Here is a 15,397-nt window from a genome sequence, read left to right on the forward strand (position 1 = left end):
GGGGGGGGGGGGGAGAATAACCAACTCAGAGTGAACATAGAGTCAGTTTTTAGATGACTGTTCTAAACATACATATATTTTACACACATATATATTACACAAATATATATTACAGAAATAGATTTAAATACGTAGCAGTGGTATTATGACAATATTTTTTTTACAGAGGGGTCCATGGGGGAGGGGGGTTGTAACTGTTTCATATAATTTGTATAATTTATCGCATGCGTATCTTATTCCGACTAGCATCGGCCTAAAATTATTTTCCCCCTATAGATCTAGATTATAACAACCCGATACATTTAATTTAATGCTATGTCGCACAACGCACGGATAAATGACTACGCTATCTATACTCAAGTTTTAAGTTTAGAATGGTCCAGAATGGAAAAAAAAAATCAATTTGCTTTGCGTTGGAACGTTTTTTTTTTTAGAAAAAAAATGATGGCAGTTACACTTAATTTGAACAATATATATATGAGCCTGACGTATTTAACTAGATTATGCGCTAATTAATTATTTCCTTAACTACTTAGTTCTAGATTCTTAGATATTAAATATTATATATTAAATTCTGCGCTGTTTAACCCATTTTCCCCATTCCCCGTTTATCTATTTTACAGGCCTAGGCCTAATTTACATGTTACAAGAAGTGACTAAACGATACATTTGAAAGCAGTTTACTTTGTTCTTCTTGAAAAATGATTAGTGTTGCTTTCATATTTCTAGCAGTCTAGTAATCTAAACAAAACAGGAATCTAGTCTTGACTGAATAGACCAAATGTTGTCTAGCTAGATTTCTATGCCATCTAAACCTAGACTAGATCTAGATTTAGGTCGTCATATACTAATATAGATTTAGATCTAGAATCTAGATCTAGACCAAATAATTTTTTTTTAAGTCAGGCGGCTAAGAAGGGCTAAGAGTTAAGTAAGAGTCTTAACTTAAGACTAAGAACTTGAAGTAAGTGTGAAATTTAATAATTTAACTTCATAATTTCAAATTTGAAGAAACAATCAGAAATGTAGATCTATTAAAATTAAAGGTAATCTATCGTTTTGGGTACGTAAAATCGCCCGCCGCTATTAATGTACGAAAACGTTACATCATTGTTAAGGCTTTAATAGAGGTATATACTATATTGTCATATGTTTGTGTCAAATATTATAGATAAATGAATAATAAACCTAAATCAGTGGCTAAATAAAAAGTAAATATATCGATATAGGCCAGAAATTAACTTTTAACAGCAGTGTCTGAGAGCAAGATTTGCTACTATATAAACAGCAGCCATTTGTAAAATAGAGTGGCTTCCCCCTGAATCCGGCGCTATAACTACTATAAGCTTTTAAAAATAAAACTTAAGCAAGATGGCTGCTATAGTAAATCAGCATCGTTGCATCTGTTGGAAACATCGCTAGTCTTCATTTATTACGGAAAAGTTTTAATTCAATTGTTTAAAAACAGGTACATAAATGAAACAAGAAAACATTTTTGTATTTTAAAAAACATAAATCCTCCTCAAAATGTGAAATTATTATTAAAATTTAAGAAGTCACCTGTTTTTCACATTACAAGTCGCGGGCGATTTTACGTACCTAAAACGATAGATTACCAAATTAAATTAATTACTATAAAATTCAAAATTAGATCTAGATCTAGTTATTAACTAGATTCTAGATGAGATAATCAAACCATATCATTTGATATCATTAATTATCAAGGGTCAGTCAGTATCAAACAACAATTTAGCAAGATTTGGCAATGCTTTGTTTTTTATTTTACAATGTCTGAACATAACAATGTATATAAAACAAACACAGCCGATGGCTGTGGCTCAGTTTTTCGTTTTGGCGGCATTGCTTCAAAAAATTTTTTATTTGTACAGCAAAATTTTGCATCCAGCCACAAGGGCTATGACTGATGACGCTAGATCTTTGGGCCGGAAAACTGGCTTTTCTGACATATATGCCTAATGTTGAAGCTGGTTTTCCAGCCTGTCGGGCTCAAAGGTTTAAAGAAATCCTTATAATTCTAGCTGTTGCTGTAGAATAATATGTATTAATTTTTATTGTGTAGTAAAGACTTTTATATTTAGATATTGGCATAGATGTACTTTTGTTTAAGACATTTAATCAAATTTTAACTCAATTTTTTCTTTTACCACCTCTCTAGATGAGAATCATGAATGGGAGTAATGAAACATGAGTTATCAACTTTTTTATCAAGATGAAAATGGCCAAACAAGTTTTATACTCTCGATTAGTCAATGAAAAGAAAATACAGTATTGTATGAAATAGCAAAATACATGAAACATGGCATGGTTGAGAAAAGGAGCTCTCATTTTTGTAATTTGGTATGTTCTGGCTGTTAGTTCTGTGAACTCTGACACTGGGGTGCTAGATGATTTCAGGCACAGCCATGAGCATGAAGACTACAAACACAGACATGTGGACAACTTTGTGATATCCTCTACTCACCTACACGAGGAAGTTCTGCCAACTCAAGAACACAGTGTGCCAGAATCTCAGGCAGGGCCAGGCAGCTTACACAACTCTCCCGCCAACAATAGTGTCAGTCAGGATGGCGGCACTGCCCTGACAGTGCAATCATTTGATCCTAGAAACCAAAGCCTTTATAACCACACACATTTAACTAACTCTGAACCTGCGATGAAAGCAAATACTTCATTAAATTTGGCACCAACCCAAACAGGAGACCAAAGTTTTCATCTGTTAAATTCAAATCAAACAACTGGAAATTACAGCGAGAATGTCAAGAAGAAGAAAAAACTCTCGAAGCAAAGGGATGAGAGTTATAATAACATTTTGTCTGTTAATTTGTGTAATGTCACCCATCCTGGTCAGACAGAGAGAGTTGATGTGGAGTTTACTAGTTCTATTGTAGACAACGGTAAGTGTTGAAATAATACTAGAATTATGTCATTAGTAGCTCATTTGGTGTACAGTTTTATTAATTTATTATGATAAATTAACAATCAGATTGTTGCTGTGGTGTATGAGTTTGTTCATAAATGACATTACACATCTAGTTATGAGGAGGGGAGTGGATAATTTGTAGTTTTGGGCAATGTGATTAAATTAACTATGTGGGTGTTCTTGACAGCATTTACTGACATCTTCTATACTTTTAAGTTTTTAAAAATAATTGTTTTACCCATTTAAAATATATCAATGATAAGGCTTTATGTCAGAGACTAAAATTAAATTTCTATTAACCTGTTTAATGCTGTATTTTATCAGAAATATCAACCAATCTTTAAAAAAAATAATGATGTTGTAAAGATGAAATTTTTTTTTAACTGATAAACTACCCCAAGTCAATGATGAGTTTTTATCATAAGCTTGTGAAATTGTCTAAGCATTGATTTTTAGAATCAAGATATAAGCATAGTTAACTGATAGCTTAGCACCATAGTGTACCAAACAAAGCCTGTCTCCGGTTGATTGTTGATTAAATGACAATGTTTAGCTATATATGTTTATTTGATTTTAAATCCACTGTTAGTGTGGCGGTATAGAGAATTAATTTACTTATGTAGGTCACATAACTAGCTTGGTTTTTATTAACCCTAATCCTATGGTATGTATGTACAGAGCCTCTATAAAATTGATTTCCTGTATCAAATGTTCTTTAAGTCTGGTCGAATAACACAGGATAAATTAAATATAGCATATATCTGGCAGTAATACATCACAGAAAGTAATACTTCATATAAGACTGTATGCTATTTGTAATAATACCTAATACCTTATCATAATCGAGTACATAAATGTAGACAATAAAACTATAGAGCATATCACCAAAAATAACTTGTTGCTGTTTGTGATCTTACAGAGTACATCATCACATTTAATGGCTACTACAAGGCACCAGCCAGAAGGCGTTTTATCTCAGCGGCCCTACAGGAGGTGGGAGTCACTTCCTGGAACATAATCCCTCGTCTCAACCCAGCCCACAATTATCCAAGTGATTTTGATGTTGTTTTGGTAACTTGGCTATTATTTCAATTTCTTAAATTTATGTTATGACTCGACTCATAATTTTGTTGTCAATTGAGTTTTAATTTTTTTTAAATTAATTTTAAAGTAACTAAATTTACCATTCTTTTAAATTTACTATCACAATGCTAATATCAAAGTGGCTAATTTTTTTTCAGTTAAAAATTGTAAACTTTAAAATTTTTTTTAGCATCTTTCATTATATCTGTAACCTTTTTACCAAGATTTAATTTGTGATCCATGAATCACGTACTTAAAAATGATTTGTAATTTATGTCAATAAAAAACTTTTAACTGGTGTATAATGTCATAATGAAAAATACAACTATTGTTTTAGTTTCATGGCCATTCTGATCAACCTGGTGTTGAGGCGTTGAAAGAGCACCCACTGATAAAGAGAGTCACCCCACATAAAAAAGTCACACGTTCACTGAAATTTACTAAGGGTGAGCTCATGTAGATTGTTTAGTGCTGCATTAAAAATTTTAAGTACAAATATAATTAAACTAAAAATAATGACTTTGCTCAAAATTTATGAAATAAAACATGTTACTTCCCACAAAATATAATCACACAACACTTTTAGAGAAAGTTACCTAATTTAATCACACATTAATGATAGTGAAATGACTATTGAAAATGAATTTATTTCGACAGTGGATGAAAATGATGAACCTCAAGCAGAAGAAGATGCAGAGAACATAGACACTTTTAGGTCTAGAAAGGCAGGCAGGAAAAGTTTGTCCACGGTTAGTTGGTGGTAACACCATTTTAATAATAAAAATAATATATTATGTAGCCGTTTTAAAATTTGTCAAATGTAATTTTTTAATTTATTCAAACAGCCTGTGGTGTGGATCTCTCCATCCAAGTATAAATCTAGAAAGTTATTAAGAGCTGTGCCAAAACAAGTAAGTTTTTGTGTAACAACTAGCTGTCCAGTTATAGGTTCATAACTTGTGTATATACAATCATTGTTCATTGGATGTATTTCCTAGATGTTCATTCTTTCTTGCAATGTCATATTTGATTTACTCTCTGTTTTCCTCAGATTGTTAGTGCCTTACAAGCAGAGATGCTTTGGGGTTTAGGATTTACTGGTAAGTTGTTTCTTTCAATTTAACACAATTTTCTTGGTTAAATCAGCGTTAGACTACTTGAGTGGAGGACATTAGTGGTCAGTTTTGGAAACTAGCTTATAAGAGTAAAGGTAATACTTTTAGAACGAACTTTTCATCATCTTTTTTTGTGTGTGACAAGACACATTGAGTTGCTATAGAAAGTGCTCTCCACTTTTGTAAGTCTTCAGTAATTTTCCTTGCAGTCTCCCAATACAGTTCTGCCAGCTGCTTTTAAACATTTAGAACCTTTTATTTATGTTTCTCAACCTATTATAGATCCCACTTTAACTACTATTATTTAATAACAGATGTAGCTGAAAAAAATAAATCACAGGCACACAAATGTTTTGTAAACATGCACATTGGTATGGGGGGGGGGGTAATTCATACATTCAGAAAATTTTAAAACAACTGAAGTGAATGATCCCTTAAGACAGTAATGGCTGTGATGTATCAGTGATACAGTCCCTTCTATATAAATTGTAATACGTTTTTGTTACAGGTGCTGGTGTGAAGGTGGCCATCTTTGACACAGGTCTTGCCACAGATCACCCCCACTTCAAGCGTGGCAGATTAAAAGACAGGACCAACTGGACCAATGAGAAAACTTTAGATGACGGTGAGTTTAACCATTGGACAATCACCTTTTGATGATAGTGACTTCCACCAGTGGATCACTGTATTTGAAATTTGTGTACATTTAAGGTTATTAAATAATATTTTAAAAGTAGATTTAGCAATCAGTGTGAACAATTGGTATGTTGTTGTAGACAATTGTTCTAGTACTGTATGAGTTGTACGTGAACAGTTGCTATGTTGTAGACAATTGTTCTAGTACTGTATTAGTTGTATGTGAACTATTGCTATGTTGTAGACAACTGTTCTAGTACTGTATGAGTTGTATGTGAACAATTGCTATGTTAGTTGTATGTGAACAATTGCTATGTTGTAGACAATGTATGAGTTGTATGTGAACTATTGCTATGTTCTAGTACTGTATGAGTTGTATGTGAACAATTGCTATGTTAGTTGTATGTGAACAATTGCTATGTTAGTTGTATGTGAACAATTGCTATGTTAGTTGTATGTGAACAATTGCTATGTTGTAGACAATTGTTCTGGTACTGTATGAGTTGTATGTGAACAATTGCTATGTTGTAGACAATGTATGAGTTGTATGTGAACAATTGCTATGTTAGTTGTATGTGAACAATTGCTATGTTGTAGACAATTGTTCTAGTACTGTATGAGTTGTATGTGAACAATTGCTATGTTGCAGACAACGTATGAGTTGTATGTGAACAATTGCTATGTTCTAGTACTGTATGAGTTGTATGTGAACAATTGCTATGTTAGTTGTATGTGAACAATTGCTATGTTAGTTGTATGTGAACAATTGCTATGTTGTAGACAATGTATGAGTTGTATGTGAACTATTGCTATGTTCTAGTACTGTATGAATTGTATGTGAACAATTGCTATGTTAGTTGTATGTGAACAATTGCTATGTTGTAGACAATTGTTCTAGTACTGTATGAGTTGTATGTGAACAATTGCTATGTTGTAGACAACGTATGAGTTGTATGTGAACAATTGCTATGTTGTAGACAACGTATGAGTTGTATGTGAACAATTGCTATGTTGTAGACAACGTATGAGTTGTATGTGAAGAATTGCTATGTTGTAGACAACGTATGAGTTGTATGTGAACAATTGCTATGTTGTAGACAATGTATGAGTTGTATGTGAACTATTGCTATGTTGTAGACAACGTATGAGTTGTATGTGAAGAATTGCTATGTTGTAGACAACGTATGAGTTGTATGTGAACAATTGCTATGTTGTAGACAACGTATGAGTTGTATGTGAACAATTGCTATGTTGTAGACAATGTATGAGTTGTATGTGAACTATTGCTATGTTGTAGACAATGTATGAGTTGTATGTGAACAATTGCTATGTTGTAGACAACTGTTCTAGTACTGTATGAGTTGTACGTGAACAATTGCTATGTTAGTTGTATGTGAACAATTGCTATGTTAGTTGTATGTGAACAATTGCTATGTTCTAGTACTGTATGAGTTGTATGTGAACAATTGCTATGTTGTAGACAACGTATGAGTTGTATGTGAACAATTGCTATGTTGTAGACAACGTATGAGTTGTATGTGAAGAATTGCTATGTTGTAGACAACGTATGAGTTGTATGTGAACAATTGCTATGTTGTAGACAATGTATGAGTTGTATGTGAACTATTGCTATGTTGTAGACAACGTATGAGTTGTATGTGAACAATTGCTATGTTGTAGACAATGTATGAGTTGTATGTGAAGAATTGCTATGTTGTAGACAACGTATGAGTTGTATGTGAACAATTGCTATGTTGTAGACAATGTATGAGTTGTATGTGAACTATTGCTATGTTGTAGACAATGTATGAGTTGTATGTGAACAATTGCTATGTTGTAGACAACTGTTCTAGTACTGTATGAGTTGTACGTGAACAATTGCTATGTTAGTTGTATGTGAACAATTGCTATGTTAGTTGTATGTGAACAATTGCTATGTTCTAGTACTGTATGAGTTGTATGTGAACAATTGCTATGTTGTAGACAACGTATGAGTTGTATGTGAACAATTGCTATGTTGTAGACAACATATGAGTTGTATGTGAACAATTGCTATGTTGTAGACAATGTATGAGTTGTATGTGAACTATTGCTATGTTGTAGACAACGTATGAGTTGTATGTGAACAATTGCTATGTTGTAGACAACGTATGAGTTGTATGTGAACTATTGCTATGTTGTAGACAACATATGAGTTGTATGTGAACAATTGCTATGTTGTAGACAACGTATGAGTTGTATGTGAACAATTGCTATGTTGTAGACAACGTATGAGTTGTATGTGAACAATTGCTATGTTGTAGACAACGTATGAGTTGTATGTGAACAATTGCTATGTTGTAGACAACATATGAGTTGTATGTGAACAATTTCAGGACTAGGACATGGCACTTTTGTAGCAGGTGTAATAGCCAGCCATAAGGAGTGCCTTGGATTTGCACCTGATGCTGACATCTTTGTCTTTAGAGTCTTCACTAACAACCAGGTAATTATGGTCCTTGTGTTTAATCTTCCTCAGGTAAACTTAATCAACAGGTATCTAACACATTTAGTAAACAAAGAGATTACTGCTCATCTGGTCAGCTAATTATTGAAAATTATGTAACTGTAACTGGAAAATATTTAACACAATTAACACAACAAAATTGACTGATGACTCGTAGGTAACAGAGTACCTCAAGAGGGCTGAATCCATTAATAAAGTGGACTTGTTGTGTATCATTGACAGTTAATTAACATATTCACGGGCCCATTAATTCATCCTTTCTTCTCTAGTATGCTGTGAAGTTACCATTGTTGTTAAAATATGAAGCTCTTTAAGATGTGCTTTAGATATAATACACCTATGCAGCTGGTAAAGTTATTAATGAAAGACCTTGTTACAATGTCCAGGTCTCCTACACTTCCTGGTTCCTGGATGCCTTTAACTACGCCATCCTGAAGAAAATTGACGTCCTTAACTTGAGCATTGGTGGCCCAGACTTCATGGACCACCCCTTTGTGGATAAGGTGATACACAGATGCAGTAGTCACACTAGTGCTTACATTATCATGTCTTGTCCTTACACTATCATTGTTATGGTTTGTTTTCCCATTTAACTCATCTCAAGAAGTTAACATACAATGTTGTAAGGGAAATAATATTTGTATTGTAGGTATGGGAGCTAACTGCAAATAAAGTAATTATGGTGTCTGCAATTGGGAATGATGGTCCACTGTATGGGTAAGTGCTTGCCACTATAACATGAGGTATTACATGTTGAGTTGTTATACACTTAATTTTAAATTGGTAAATATGGGTAATTTTTTTTGTTTTTACATGTTCATTATTTTTAATACATGTGAAATATTTTTGAAAAATGAGTGTAATTGCCAACCAATAATTTTGGCCCATCAGAACCTTGAACAACCCGGCTGATCAGCTGGATGTGATTGGTGTTGGTGGCATCAACTTTGAACATCAGATTGCCAGATTTTCTTCCAGAGGGATGACCACATGGGTGAGTCACACAAACTGTTGTAGCGAACAAAAATTGTACACTCTGGATGTAGGTTCATGATCAGACACAAAGAAGGATCCTTATTGCATCTATTTGCATTTAAAAATTGGGGAGGGGTGTCAGTTAAATTGAAAAAATTTTATAAGAGATATTGGCCTTACAATACAAACATGTTCAACAAGAAATAAATTCATGTACATGTTGATTAAAAAGTATAGTGGTTTTCATTTACTATCATAAGCAACATTTTAACTTTAACACAACAAGAGGTTGTACTTGCCTGACATAAAGAACTTATAACCTTACATAAACATATGTATCTGTATGTCACAGGAACTACCTGCAGGTTATGGCCGAGTCAAACCAGACATCGTCACATACGGCTCTGCTGTGAGAGGCTCTGCTCTTAAGTAAGTAACACCTGAACAATGTAAACACTACTACCTGAGTTGTGTTAGTATCTCCATATAACACCTGAACAATATCAGTACTACTACCTTGTGCTAGTATCTCCATATAACACCTGAACAATGTAAACACTACTACCTGAGTTGTGTTAGTATCTCCATATAACACCTGAACAATATCAGTACTACTACCTTGTGCAAATATCTCCATATAACACCTGAACAATATCAATACTACTACCTTGTGCAAGTATCTCCATATAACGCCTGAACAATGTAAACACTACTATTTGAGTTGTGCTAGTATCTCCATGTAAAACAATATCAAGATACATTTTCAATTTGTACTTTGATGCTTTTATAATTTCTGACTTGTTCTGTTGACTTTATTCACTAGTACCTGACTAATGCAAGTATCTCTGTGCTTTTATCTATGAATACCTGATTTTTGCTAGTATCCCCTGTCCACTAATACCTGCAATGTGCCAGAATCTATCTGCTTTTATCCATTACTACCTGCCTTGTGTTTGCTCTAGATCCAGCTGCAGATCTCTGTCTGGCACAAGTGTAGCCTCACCTGTTGTAGCTGGAGCTGTCACGCTGTTGATCAGGTCAGTCATGACACTAGACATTATTATAACATGTAGTCTCATAAGGTCAGTCATAACATTACACATTTTTTTATCTTGTATGATTAGGCCAGTCAGACGCTAGACATTATTATAACATGTAGTAGGCTAAAGACATAAGTCTTACAGTTATTTGAATAGAAACTGTAGACTAATAATATATGTGAAATAGTTTTAACATAAATTTTATTGGTAGTAATTCTAATAATAATCTTAATTGAATAGATAGTGTTACAGTAAACTTAATTATTGCATGTCATTTATATGTTCTTTGACAGTGCAGTTCTGGATAAAAAAAAATTTGGTAAACTCAGCAACTAATTATTTTGATTGTGCTGTACTAGACAAGAAGCACATGATTAACGAAGCCACTAATTAATTACAGTGCTGTACTAGACAAGAAACACATAATTAACGATGCCACTAATTAATTACAGTGCTGTACTAGACAAGAAGCACATGATCAACCCCGCCAGTGTGAAGCAGGCCTTGATGTCCACTGCCAGGAGACTGCCAGATGTCAACATGTTTGAACAGGGATATGGCAGACTTGACCTGCCCATGGCGCTCAGAACTTTGAGGAACTACACGCCACAGGCCAGGTAACTTTTTTCTACACGCTCTTGGCCAGGTAACATATTTCTACCCACCACTGACCAGGTAACATTTTTCTACACACCACTGGCCAGGTAATATTTTTCTACACACTCTTGGCCAGGTAACATTTTTCTACACACCACTGGCCAGGTAACATTTTCCTACACACCACTGGCCAGGTAACATTGTTCTACCCACCACTGGCCAGGTTATGTTGTCTTCCTGTTTTACACACCACAGATCAGAAAGTAATGTGCTACTTTTGAGAATATTGTTGGGGTGCACTGAGTCACATTTTATCAATATCACTACCTAGCTCTAGTCCTGATTTAAGTTCAATCATAGAAGAACAGTAAATGAGGTGCTATCATCCTTGTTTTATTACCTTCAAAATTTGCACTTAGGTATTAAAATGTATTGCGCAAATAGAATTTTCTTATTAATTTCCACACTGTTGACACAATTTTTTAGTAGTTCTTAATTTTAAAATTTAGAATAAACCAAAAATAAACTTCACTGAAAGGATTAAAAAAAAAATGTAATCAAAATTTCCTTCAAGGTAATCAAAACATTGTCAAATATTTAGAGAATTTTGTTTTTAAGTTTAAAAATACTTAAAGGAAATCCAAGGGAGTTAATATATTTTAAAATTTTTATTTCCCTTGCAGTGCAAGTCCAAGTTACATTGACCTAATGGAGTCCCCATACATGTGGCCATACTGCACCCAGCCTATTTACTATGGTGGGATGCCTGTCATTGTCAATGTAAGTTCTCATTATTTACTCATTTTGATTCTTTTTTTTTTTTTTACATATTCCTCAAGGGCATAGAAAATTGAATCTTCTGTAGTTGGTTTTGGCCAACAAAAATGTGTTGACTTAGTTAAGCTCTATTTGGCAACTGAAACATGTTTCAAAATTTTCACCATTCCCTGCCATTTACATAGCATATTCCATTTGACCCCTTAAGTAGCCAGATGTTTGCATTAAAGCAAAAAAATAACTGAATTGTGTATTGTTCTTTCATCTTGTAGGTGACTATTCTCAATGGAATGGGAGTCACAGGGAAGATTATTGAGAAGGTAGGACATTAGCTTGTGTGTAGGACATTAGCTTGTGTGTAGGACATTAGCTTGTGTGTAGGACATTAGCTTGTGTGTAGGACATTAGCTTGTGACTTTTTTATGTAGGACATTGTGTGTAGGACACTAGCTTGTAACTGATGTGTGTAGGACATTAGCTTGTAGCTGTTGTGTAGGACAATAGCTTGTAACAATTAAGTGTGGGACATTTGCTTGTAACTGCTTTGTGTAGGACATTAGCATGTAACAGTTATGTGTAGGACATTAGCATGTAATGGTTATGTGTAGGACATTAGCATGTAACGGTTATGTGTAGGACATTAGCATGTAACGGTTATGTGTAGGACATTAGCATGTAACGGTTATGTGTAGGACATTAGCATGTAACAGTTATGTGTAGGACATTAGCATGTAACAGTTATGTGTAGGACATTAGCATGTAACGGTTATGTGTAGGACATTAGCATGTAACGGTTATGTGTAGGACATTAGCTTGTGTGTAGGACATTAGCTTGTGTGTAGGACATTAGCTTGTGTGTAGGTCATTAGCTTGTGACTTTTGTATGTAGGACATTAGCTTGTGTGTAGGACACTAGCTTGTAACTGATGTGTGTACGGCATTAGCTTGTGACTTTTTTATGTAGGACATTGTGTGTAGGACAATAGCTTGTAACTGATGTGTGTAGGACATTTGCTTGTAACTGCTTTGTGTAGGACATTAGCATGTAATTGTTATGTGTAGGACATTAGCATGTAACGGTTATGTGTAGGACATTAGCATGTAACAGTTATGTGTAGGACATTAGCATGTAACAGTTATGTGTAGGACATTAGCATGTAACGGTTATGTGTAGGACATTAGCATGTAACGGTTATGTGTAGGACATTAGCATGTAACAGTTATGTGTAGGACATTAGCATGTAACGGTTATGTGTAGGACATTAGCATGTAACGGTTATGTGTAGGACATTAGCATGTAACAGTTATGTGTAGGACATTAGCATGTAACGGTTATGTGTAGGACATTAGCATGTAACGGTTATGTGTAGGACATTAGCATGTAACGGTTATGTGTAGGACATTAGCATGTAACAGTTATGTGTAGGACATTAGCATGTAACAGTTATGTGTAGGACATTAGCATGTAACGGTTATGTGTAGGACATTAGCATGTAACGGTTATGTGTAGGACATTAGCATGTAACAGTTATGTGTAGGACATTAGCATGTAACAGTTATGTGTAGGACATTAGCATGTAACAGTTATGTGTAGGACATTAGCATGTAACAGTTATGTGTAGGACATTAGCATGTAACAGTTATGTGTAGGACATTAGCATGTAACGGTTATGTGTAGGACATTAGCTTGTGTGTAGGACATTAGCTTGTGTGTAGGACATTAGCTTGTGTGTAGGTCATTAGCTTGTGACTTTTGTATGTAGGACATTAGCTTGTGTGTAGGACACTAGCTTGTAACTGATGTGTGTACGGCATTAGCTTGTGACTTTTTTATGTAGGACATTGTGTGTAGGACAATAGCTTGTAACTGATGTGTGTAGGACATTTGCTTGTAACTGCTTTGTGTAGGACATTAGCATGTAATTGTTATGTGTAGGACATTAGCATGTAACGGTTATGTGTAGGACATTAGCATGTAACAGTTATGTGTAGGACATTAGCATGTAACAGTTATGTGTAGGACATTAGCATGTAACGGTTATGTGTAGGACATTAGCATGTAACGGTTATGTGTAGGACATTAGCATGTAACAGTTATGTGTAGGACATTAGCATGTAACGGTTATGTGTAGGACATTAGCATGTAACAGTTATGTGTAGGACATTAGCATGTAACAGTTATGTGTAGGACATTAGCATGTAACGGTTATGTGTAGGACATTAGCATGTAACGGTTATGTGTAGGACATTAGCATGTAACAGTTATGTGTAGGACATTAGCATGTAACGGTTATGTGTAGGACATTAGCATGTAACGGTTATGTGTAGGACATTAGCATGTAACAGTTATGTGTAGGACATTAGCATGTAACGGTTATGTGTAGGACATTAGCATGTAATGGTTATGTGTAGGACATTAGCATGTAACAGTTATGTGTAGGACATTAGCATGTAACAGTTATGTGTAGGACATTAGCATGTAACAGTTATGTGTAGGACATTAGCATGTAACGGTTATGTGTAGGACATTAGCATGTAATGGTTATGTGTAGGACATTAGCATGTAACGGTTATGTGTAGGACATTAGCATGTAATGGTTATGTGTAGGACATTAGCATGTAACGGTTATGTGTAGGACATTAGCATGTAACTGCTTTGTGTAGGACATTAGCATGTAACAGTTATGTGTAGGACATTAGCATGTAATGGTTATGTGTAGGACATTAGCATGTAACGGTTACGTGTAGGACATTAGCATGTAACGGTTACGTGTAGGACAATAGCATGTAACGGTTATGTGTAGGACATTAGCATGTAACGGTTATGTGTAGGCCATTAGCATGTAACGGTTATGTGTAGGCCATTAGCATGTAACGGTTATGTGTAGTTCTCTAGACCAGGGGGGAGAGTGTGTTATAGGTTCTTAGGCTCATATTGGTTGGAGGTGTGCACAAATGAATACTTTTGATGATCAATATATTTCATAATCAATGTAGTTGAAACTCATGTGGATGGGAATATACATGGCTGTCTACTTGTACAATTTTCTCTGTAATTTTGCGATCTTGATATTATGCGATTATGTTATAATTATGCCTAAATAATAATGCTTTTGCCTTCCGTAAAAATCAAATCATGACCAACATAAATTTTTAGGGTAGGTAGCTCTGGGAAATGGCTCACCCACATTTTTTTGATAAACAATAGTTACCGTGGCGATTTGAGCACATAACTAATAGAAGATCACTGGTGTGTTGGACTGGGCCAGGCTTGTTAGTGAAGAGAAACATACAACACTGTTACAGAGTATAGGAAAATTGCACTTTTATTTTATGAACACTTCAACACTTGATACACACAGAAAAAATTTGATACTCTAATTGTACATGGGTTTTTTAATGGGAGCTGCACAAGTATGTACATACAGGTGATACGTTGTTCATATGGCACTAATCATGTGTTGATCAATGATATCTACCTTGGTGACACCTAAAATGTTATGTCTACCTTGGTGACACCTGAAATGTCATGTCTACCTTGATGACACCTGAAATGTCATGTCTACCTTTATGACACATTAAATGTCATGTCTACCTTGATCACACCTGAAATGTCATGTCTACCTTGATGACACCTGAAATGTCATGTCTACCTTTATGACACATTAAATGTCATGTCTACCTTGATCACACCTGAAATGTCATGTCTACCTTGATGACACCTGAA

The 15,397-nt window shown here is 34.6% G+C and overlaps 1 protein-coding gene across 2 annotated transcripts in view; it reads left to right on the plus strand.

The window, feature by feature from the left end:
• Window positions 1–941: 941 nt before the first annotated feature.
• Window positions 942–15,397, plus strand: part of LOC131937158 (membrane-bound transcription factor site-1 protease) — a 49,360-nt gene continuing 34,904 nt past the window's right edge. The window contains exons 1-17 of one of the 2 annotated variants that reach the window (XM_059294365.1): window positions 942–964; window positions 2,177–2,915; window positions 3,861–4,012; window positions 4,362–4,470; window positions 4,682–4,773; window positions 4,870–4,935; window positions 5,076–5,124; window positions 5,648–5,764; window positions 8,151–8,260; window positions 8,668–8,784; window positions 8,931–8,998; window positions 9,173–9,275; window positions 9,609–9,685; window positions 10,219–10,293; window positions 10,749–10,913; window positions 11,577–11,673; window positions 11,943–11,990. In XM_059294365.1, the coding sequence (XP_059150348.1) occupies window positions 2,318–2,915; window positions 3,861–4,012; window positions 4,362–4,470; window positions 4,682–4,773; window positions 4,870–4,935; window positions 5,076–5,124; window positions 5,648–5,764; window positions 8,151–8,260; window positions 8,668–8,784; window positions 8,931–8,998; window positions 9,173–9,275; window positions 9,609–9,685; window positions 10,219–10,293; window positions 10,749–10,913; window positions 11,577–11,673; window positions 11,943–11,990 (2,043 nt within the window). In that variant the 5' untranslated portion in view covers window positions 942–964; window positions 2,177–2,317. Of the gene's footprint in view, window positions 965–1,994; window positions 2,014–2,176; window positions 2,916–3,860; window positions 4,013–4,361; window positions 4,471–4,681; window positions 4,774–4,869; window positions 4,936–5,075; window positions 5,125–5,647; window positions 5,765–8,150; window positions 8,261–8,667; window positions 8,785–8,930; window positions 8,999–9,172; window positions 9,276–9,608; window positions 9,686–10,218; window positions 10,294–10,748; window positions 10,914–11,576; window positions 11,674–11,942; window positions 11,991–15,397 lie in introns of those variants that run through there. The other variant, XM_059294364.1, reaches the window with a different exon arrangement.

The sequence above is a fragment of the Physella acuta genome, unplaced genomic scaffold (assembly GCF_028476545.2).
Source record: "Physella acuta isolate Inbredline_101_S28 unplaced genomic scaffold, ASM2847654v3 ptg000201l, whole genome shotgun sequence".
Taxonomy (NCBI): Eukaryota; Metazoa; Mollusca; class Gastropoda; family Physidae; genus Physella; species Physella acuta.